This window comes from Phacochoerus africanus, chromosome 11 (genome assembly GCF_016906955.1).
Source record: "Phacochoerus africanus isolate WHEZ1 chromosome 11, ROS_Pafr_v1, whole genome shotgun sequence".
NCBI lineage: Eukaryota > Metazoa > Chordata > Mammalia > Artiodactyla > Suidae > Phacochoerus > Phacochoerus africanus.
This window is the reverse complement of record NC_062554.1, coordinates 2,857,455-2,866,654: the sequence shown is the minus strand read 5'-3', so window position 1 is coordinate 2,866,654 and position 9,200 is coordinate 2,857,455. Positions and strand designations below refer to the sequence as shown.

Below are 9,200 nucleotides of genomic sequence, written 5' to 3'. Positions count from 1 at the left end.
ATTTTTATCTTATCTTACAGTGATCACCAGAGCTATAATTCATTGTGGAACAGAATACTGATACAGGGCATATTTTAATAGTCTTGACCTTAAGGAGATTATTTTCAACTTTCATCATTAAATGCAGTGTTTGCTCTATTTGTGGTAGATGTTTGTTCCTTGTTAAACACTTTATATTCTCAAGGTGTTAATTTTATTATGAATCGTGTTGATTTTTTTTTTCTGGTTAAATCATGGTTTTATTGCGTGTGTACATAGACAGATTTATGCACCAGGGAAGAGGCTGTGGAGGACTGGTATTTTCAGTTGAGGGAGAGGACTTGTTTGGTTTTATATGGAGTCGACTTGTGAATATGACTCTCGATCAGAAGCAGAAAAACATGGAATGCTTCATGAATTTGTGTTCAGTCCTTGCACAGGGTCTGTGCTAATCGTCTCTGTGTGGTCCCAGTTTAAGTATAAATTTAGTATTTTTGGAAGCACTGGGTTGAATTTTTTGTCACATAGTTTTCTGCATAAAATCTTACGTCTTGGTTTCTGAGTGGGTCAGATTTTCCTTATATCCCCTTTTATGTCTACTAACTTGAAATTACAAACTCTGCTCGTTCTTTTAATATCCATGCTTGCGTTTTTAAATATAGCTGTTTGTTTCAGTAAAGTCTAAAATTAATTAATATTTCCATTCTATTCTTTAACGACACAAGTCCTTAAAAATTTTAAGTGCAGTTTCTCTCTCAGCCCAAATAGAGTATAAATTTCTATATTGATCTCTGTCTTATCTCAGTTCTTTAAAAACACTATTCATTGTCTTCAGCCCTCTGTTTTCCTAAGGAGAAGTCTGCCTTCAGCCTAATTTCCCTTACTTTGGAGAGAACTGCTCTTTTCTTTTTGTACGTAAAGGTTTTCTTTGTCTTCAATATGTGGCAACTGTACTTTCGGAGGTTGGATAAATGGCTTAAACTATCTGTGCCTCAGTTTCTTCACCTGTAAAGGGAGATAACAGTGGCCTTACTTCTTACGGTGTTGCCAGTATGTAATCAGTCAGATGTATACGCAACTTAGAGGAATACCTGGCTTAGACCAAATGCTTTAAAATATTAGGTAGTAATACTAGGATTATTACTATCGCTCCCACTATACTAAAATATTTCTGAATTGTATCACTTTTGTTTTTATAATTTACCCCCAGTGTGCTTTTTGAAAATGAGAAATTCTGGTTTGTTTGTTTGTTTTAATTTTGGAAAATTCTCGGCAGTGATCACTTCGCACATTGGCTAGTTTTCATGCTATCTCCTGCCCCATTGATTCGTTAGTAATGTTTTTCACTTTTTTCTTTTTTGGTCCTTTTTAAGATCATTTTGCTTTAATACCCCCTTCTTTATTCATTATTGTTAACATTTTCATCTTTACATGTTAGTCATTTTAAACCTGTGTATCTGCGATCATTTTGGAGTTTTCTTTTATTTCTAGTATGTATGTTTCGCCTTTTCATTGTGTGTGGTAATTATACATTCATGGTGGTTAATTTAAATATGTAGTTCCAAATTACATTTTTCAGTTTGTGCTCATCTTCAGCTGTGGTTACTTATTTATTTATTTATTTATTTATCTTTTTAGGGTCGCGCCCGCAGCATATGGAGTTTCCCAGGCTAGCTGGTGGCTGAATCAGAGCTACAGCTGCCGGCCTACGCCACAGCCACAGCAATGTGGGATCCAAGCTGCATCTTTGACCTATACCACAGTTCATAGCAATGCTGGATCTTTAACCCACTGAGCAAGGCCAGGGATCAAACCTGCATCCTCATGATACTAGTCAGATTCGTTTCCACTGAGCCACAACGGGAACTCCGATGTTTGTAGATTTTAATTGTGAGGTTTTTGAGAGTCATAGATTGTAACTGTCTTATAGGGTGATTTTATGTTTTGCATCGGCTAGGTTCTAGTGGCCTTATAAAACAAATTTTGTTGGGATGGGTGCTATAAGCATCATGATGTGGTGAGGCACTCCTTTTGTCTCTCCTCTTCAACCTACAACCAGTAAAACATCCCTAACTAAACAGAGGTGCCTCTGTCCAACATCCAGGGATGCTGGAGAGCCCCACATATCCCTGCATCTAAAGGTGGGTGGGCTGAAGTCACAGGAGCAGAACTGAGCGCACGCAGAGGCAGTGCCCGCAGTCCTGGTAGCCGTTTCCTCTGGCTGTGGCAGCTAAGGAAACAGCCGAAGCCCAGAAACCCTGGCAGTAGCAGGGAGAGCAAACACACAACTCTAGCCTCTGGGCCGTAGCAGTGCCCACGGCCGCAAGTCACTGGGAGGCGGCAGCAGCAGCGATAGGGCCTGTGATCCCATCCCTCAGCCCGTGACTCCAGCCCCCAAGCCCTGCCCACCGAGGCAGAGCCCACAAACCCAACAGCTCTGGACATGGCAGAAGCGGCCATGACCCTGGCCCCCATCCCCCGGGGCAGTGGAGCCTGTGACTGACGAGATCCTGTTTGCGGCCCACCACAGCGCTTCGGGGTGAAAACACCCACCAACCCCCTGTGTGATGCCAGTGACATCAGCAAAACAAAACACAAATGATGCCCCCAGCGACAATAACAAGGGTGCTGGGCAGCGGCTCTGGTAGAGGCGGTGAGCGATGGAGGGTGCAAACCACCTACTCTCGACGATAACCACAGGCAGCCCAGGTGACCTTGGGCTGTGGTGTCACCTACCAAAGAGCAAAGGAATCCCGCTATTTCTAACCTAATGAATTGTTAGAATCAAGTAAAAACAATTTTTTTTACAGTTTTTGCTAAAGAAGAAAAGTGTTCACTACTTTAAATGCATAGACAGAGGAACAACTCATCAAGCGCCACGAAGAACCATGGTAACACTGTAACACACACACACACACACACACACACGGCTCTACAGAAACCAAATCTAATGTCACAGAATATTGCAGTCTAACTGATAGAGAACTAAAAATGACTGACATGAGGAAACTGAATGAGCCACCAGAAAACTCGGTCAATTCAGTGGGCTCAGGAATCCACAACAGATCACTATTATTATTTATTTCCTCTGATGCCAGAAGAACGTTCTCCTCCTCCTCCCCCTCCTTCTTTTTGGCTGCAACATACCGTGGCTTGATGTGGGCACTCAGTTCCCAGACCAGGCATTGAACCCGGGCCACAAGCGGTGAGAGCACCAAACCCTAACCACTAGACCACCAGGGAACTCCTGGAAAATTATTCTTAATTTTGCCCATCGAGCAGATTTTTCTCTACCCTTTTCAGCCGAAGTACAATCATCAACCACCTGCAGTGTAGAACCTTTCTAGGTTGGAGGTCTGGCTTTCCAACACTGAGCTACCGTTTGCTAACTACACTTCTTATTTGCAGTTGTCTGAAGAAAATCATAGAGAGTGACCTATTCCGTTGAGGGTAGGCAGTCCTTAGGGGATGCAAGGCAGGGGCCACCGTCAAGGAAGCCCCTGTTCAAGTACACGTGGGTCTTCCCCGTCAACTCCGCGGCTAGAGTTCTTGGATATACCATTCCCATTTAATGACAGAAACCTTTCATGCGTTTCATTCCTTGTTGGACTGATGATCGTCATAACCTAGGACTTAATGTATATTTCACATCTCAAAATATTTTACATTTTTTCACAACAGAAGAGGTTTCGGTTAAAGCGTAATAACAGGCCAGCAGGCCTTGCAAGTGAGCCAGTAGGTAGCTTTCTAGTCCAAACTCCCTGTTGTTGCCGCTAGATGGCAGTCGTGGGCTTTTGCCAAAGGCACCTTGTCTGGTGGCTCTAGACACATTCAGAATTGGAGCATGAAACTTGTGGTGTTGCAAAGGACCCAGTTGTGCCATGGCTCTTGGAGGCTCTCAGAGAGACTGTTGAGGCCCCAAACTTTACTCGGAGTCAGCTTATTTCCTGGATATTATGTGAATCGGAGCGAATGAAATTTCCAGATTTGGGGGTCAATTTTGTACAGTTTTGCAAAGCAGGCAGTCATTAAATGGCTAAAACTATGCATATTGGGGCTATAATAACAACTGACTGTGTAAAATTTTTAGTGTGGCACCGGTGGATTTTGAGCTAATGGGTCTCAGGCTGCCATGAAGAAATAAACAACCTGTAAGAGCCAGTATAAAGAGGTTATCTTTTGCTCATTATATAACTGCCAGAGGCCATGTCTTCTATTGCTCGTATCTCTAGCATTTGGCAGAGTGCCTGGATCATAGCAGGGACTCAGTTGATAATTAAGAAAATGAGAATGAAAGAAGGAATATATCAAGAAAGGAAGGGAGGAAAGAAAGAAGGGAGGAAAGAAGGAAGGAGGGAAAAAAGTCCATTATGGTCTCAGTTCTTAAATTTTCCTTTTTATTTTCCTTTGCTCCATGATTTTGTTACTTGAGATGTTGGTTAATCGAAAAAGTTAATTACATATTTTATGTTATTTCTAGCAAATATTTAAGTTTTTGGCAAAACACTACTTTGGAGATTTGTTTACAGAACCATGTATTAATTGTAAAACTCCCAGAGAAGATGCAAACTGTAGTGTTTACTTGGATGGGTTTGAGTATCTGTGTTACAAAAGTGCTCTTTACAGAAAGCAGTGCAATAGAGGAAGAGAAAAGCTAGGTGAGGAACAAACTCCTTGGCTGTTTATCCCAATTCATAAAGTAGCAGAAACTCCTTACACCAAAGGAAGTCAGTCAATATGGTGGCAGCTTTTGTAGGTCAACTTAAAATTAGTAAAAAATTCTTCTCTTTTGCTTTCTCAATACAGAACAGGGTTGTTTGCTCCCTTGAATGCAATGTGCATCTTTTTAAAATGATATGCTGCCTCTTGCAGTAGCTCTTGGGCAAGATCTAGTTTGTATCTGTTTGTCAGCCTAAATCTGACTCCTTGAGATGCAGCCTCAGCCTCAGTATGGATCACTTGCAGAATTTCATATGAGTAACTACAACTGCAACCCTCATTCTCTTCTTCTCTTCCGTGTGTGATATCTTTAACCAACTTCCTAATCTGAGCTATTGTCTTCTCTATGATATCCTCTTCAAACTCTTCCACAGAGGGTCAGTACGCTTGGGACTTTTGACAGGGGATGGAGTGTTTAGGATAATTGATAGAAGATGGCTTCTTTGTATTGGTGATACTGTATTTTGTTCACAATATTGGGATGCTGTTTAAAATGCTCCAGGAGAATGTTCTCTAGCTCAATATCAGTATCAGGACCGTCGTCAGATGTGGGAGTGTGGGAGGCAACTGAATGGGCACGTTCTTCTCCCAGATCGTGTTGAATGTACCTCTCAGCTCCTTATCATGGAATTCATTCCTGTTGGGGGACACAGCCGTCCCTCTGACTTTTTCCAATAACCTATGTTCCAGTTTTACTTTTTGCTCCTTCAGAAGGTCTTGTGTTTTCTTTCTGTTAATGAAATCCTCACATTTTTCATAGTTTCTACTATAAGATCCTCTTTAAGATTCTTCAAATCAACGTCAAATACTCCTTTCCACTGAGCCGAGATATCTCAATTTCTGTCTTCTCGAAAATACCGTTTAAATTCTTGCTTAATGACTCCATGTTTTTCCACGACTCGAATCTCAACTGAGCGTCTCTTGATCTCTTTGACTTCTCTGTTCTGAATCTGGTTGGTCAGCCGATTCTGCAAGTCTAGCACTTGGCTTCTCAGGTCCCAGGTCCAGCTGGTGTACTTGATCTCCAGTTTATTCATGGCTGTGACCTCTTGAGTGTTCTTGAACCTGAAAATGAAGTTCTGATTCACTAAAGCCATCTGTAAATCCCGAACCCTGACTTTAAGTTCTGATATCTTCAAAATACTTCCTTTGGATTCTTCTTTGGCATTTCTAGGAATCCTGCCTTTTCAGCTCCTGAACATCAGGAGGTGCCCTTGGGGGAGAACCTTCCCAGAGGTGAGCAAAGTAATGGGTGTGGGTCTTGGCATCAAACGTAATGACATCACTGAAGTGGCGCACCTCTGAGCACTGTTCACATGTGGCTGCTGCAATTGTCATTTCCTCTAGTATCTCTTGCAGCCACCTCTCCCTTTCCATACTTTGATTTGTGTCTATAGTTTCTTCTATGTTCTGATGAACAAATAAGCACCTTGGTGAGATACTCAGTTGTTCATCCTGAGAAAGGCATGGACAGCTATTTGTGGAAGATCCTTTATTTCTGATAAATCCTTCCCAAAAATATTGATTACAGTTAGGTTTCCAAGTCCAATGACAAGAGTTGCCCACTCATTTTCCTCATTCTGTGCTTTGTTTACGAGCTCCAAAGGCTGAAGTCTTTCTGTGTCCACAATGAGCATAAAATCAAAGCCCAGCTGTTCTCTGAGTGCCTCGTCCATCTTCAGAAGCTGCATGTAGGCACCCCAAGTACACCTCCCAGCCCTGTGGCTCAGCTGCAGCCCAAACATGGCATTCAGTAGGGTGGACTTCCCTGAGCTCTGCAGGCCAAGGACAGAGAGAACAAACACCTTTTTGTCTCCAAGTTTCTCAGAGACCTTGTCAGAAGCAGCTGCCACCCACCTCAGGGGCACATATGAAGCATCGCCATCCACCAACTCAGTGGGAACACCAGATAGCATCAGATCTGCAGCCATGTGGGGAAGGGAGAGAAACAAGGTGTCTTTTGTGGAGGAACCTTCTTCAAGAGCTTCAGAGATCTGACCCACCTCTCAAGCGATGTTCAGTTCCTAGGGCAAAGTCCCTGATCTCTTTGGAGACAGCTTCTAGCTCAGCCTCCCAGCATCTGAGGAAGTCTCTCCTTGACGCTTCTGCTTCTCTGTTCGCACCTGAGCCAACAGGGAACTGTGTCTCTGGTGGAGCTTCTCTGGCTCTGATGTGGTTAGTTGGTCCATTAACATACCCAGCCCTGCAGAAAGGAGACAGAAGACTTTTAAGCAGGGACTTCATCAGGTCATTAGGGTTAATAACTTTGAGATACTGTTCACGGTGCATTTTCAGCTTTTCCTCCTCAGTCTTTTTCTGGTACTCCTGTTTCCGTTTTTCCTCAGCTGATGAAGTTCCGCATCCTTCTTACACCAATCATGCCATAGACTTCTCCGAAGAGATATTAACTTCTACTTTATCTCAGATAATTTTACTTTTCTCAAGATGTCCATAAGGATGTCAGCTGCTTTTCCTGCTTCTTGGCCATCTCTTTGGTCCTCATCAATAATAAGCTCATACTTCCTAGCAATATTGTCGCAGTCAATATTGGGAGATCCAGAGTTTTTTTCAGCAACTGGGTTAAGGCAGCTGCAATTTTATCAGCTAATTCTATTTTATTTAGATTCTTGATTCCAGTTCTCCCTTTGTGAGCAGGATTCTCATCTGTAAAATTTTCTACATTTTCAAACAAACAGATGAGAGGTTTGGGTGAATTCCAAAATTCAAGTAGAAGGGAGCTATTCGTTTCGTCAAAATCGGAAGTTGCTAGGGGAATAACCATGACCGAGGAGACCTCCTGCAGGAACTTAACCTGCCTCTCATGTATTTCAGCATTTCCGTGGAGGCTGGTGAAGGCACCGTAGTTTTCAGATCTGTCCTCAGCTCTCCCACCTGGGCAGAACCAGCAGTTCCCACCACACCTTCTCTCAACAGACATCTATTATTGTCTTCCCGAGAGTGATGGAGGAAAAAACGGTCATGTTTGCCTTTACTTAGGAGTGAATCCAAAATCTGTGATTTGGAAGTAGAGACAGGATTTCCAGTCCTTATGAAAGGTACAGTGTGTGTAGGTGGCCAACTGATCAGCTGGTTATTAAAACTCCTGATATTTTTCTCTCATCTTATTTTTTCCACCTCTCCCCAGCATCTCCTGATTTGCCTGAGAGACCAAAGAGGGAATTCAGTTAGGGAACTGCAAGGATTTGGCACCCAAACTGGGAGAGCAAACTGACAAATGGAACGTTTGTTTAAAATATGTCTTGTAAAGTCATCTGTGCAGTGAAGAACTGCCATCTGTATAGTCCATTGGGTAGATGCAAGTTGATGCTGTAGTTGACTGTATTTCCTTGGCAATAAAAAAAGTCCTCAAGTGTTTTTCCTAGTTCTGTGGCTCTTAGTGTCTGGGAAACAGTAGGTAGTCTGTCTATATTACCTCTGTAAACTAGACACCACAAATGGTAATCTAATACCAAACGTTTGTCTAGAAAACAAAATAGTAGCTCCTCCTCACCTCTTGGTTGAGTGCCATGGAGGGAGGTCTTATTTATCAAAAGAGAATTGACTTGGGTCATCTTCTTGGGATAACAACTCTCCAGATTAAGCCACTTGATCAAGTCAGAAAAGTGTTGATTTTTGCTTATTTCTTCCTTTTTATTGCCCAGTTGAGGATCCCCGGGATAAGAAGAGGCTTCATCGGGTGTTTCCTTTGAGTTAGGGAGAAAGATGTTTCTAAGTTTCTGGAAGGAAAAAGAGATAATGATAAAGACTTTCTTCTCTCTATAGCAAGGCGGTTTCATTGTTTATCGTTTATGAGTAGGCATGAGTATATTTATCAGTTTCCCCCAAATAACTTGAGTCCTTTTATGTGGGAGGCCATGAGATGACCAAGCAGTGGGGTACAATACCGGGCCCACCTTAGAGAGATGAGATAAGTAGCCAGTTATACTGCCTTGTGATATGAGTCTGAAGTTATATACATGGTAGCAAGTTCAAGATGTATTAGCCGGACATTTGAAGAAGTTGATAGACCTTCTTGGGATGCAAAATGAGGAAAAGCATTACCAAACTGATAAAACATGTATCATGAAAGGGAGCTAGGAGGAAAAGAGAATTTAAAAAGAAATAGAAAGGAAATTGCCACAAGGTGGATATTATGTTGACTGCTTTGTACATACTACATTTTTGAATCAATAGAATTTTATCAGGCAAAGGAGCAGGTAGATGGGTGCATTCTAGAAAAAGAGAACAGAAAAGCCAAGGCAAAGGAGTGTGAAAGTTGGGTGTATTTAGGAAACAGAAAGTAATCTAGTATATATGAGCAGAGCAGAGAATGAGGACAGTGAGGGGAAGTAAAAAGAAAATGAATTTTTTTTTTTATTGCATGATCACTACTTTTCACAATGCCCATATTATTATGGTTATTATTCCCATTTTGGAGAAGAATTGCTCATAAAAATCAAGCCACTGTCCGTGGCCACACAGAAGTGAGCAACAGAGACAGG

General features: G+C 42.1%; 1 protein-coding gene and 1 non-coding gene across 2 annotated transcripts; both read right to left on the bottom strand.

The window, feature by feature from the left end:
- Positions 1-374: 374 nt before the first annotated feature.
- Positions 375-481, bottom strand: LOC125112235 (U6 spliceosomal RNA). Its single transcript, XR_007131043.1, has one exon. It is a non-coding gene; the product is annotated as a U6 spliceosomal RNA (small nuclear RNA).
- A 4,000-nt stretch (positions 482-4,481) lies between these two features.
- Positions 4,482-7,982, bottom strand: LOC125111668 (interferon-induced very large GTPase 1-like). Its single transcript, XM_047753691.1, is given in 4 exon segments — positions 4,482-5,885; positions 5,887-6,149; positions 6,152-6,705; positions 6,707-7,982. Coding segments are annotated over 4 exon segments (1,452 nt in total). The 5' UTR covers positions 6,988-7,982; the 3' UTR covers positions 4,482-5,531.
- Between the last annotated feature and the right edge of the window lie 1,218 nt (positions 7,983-9,200).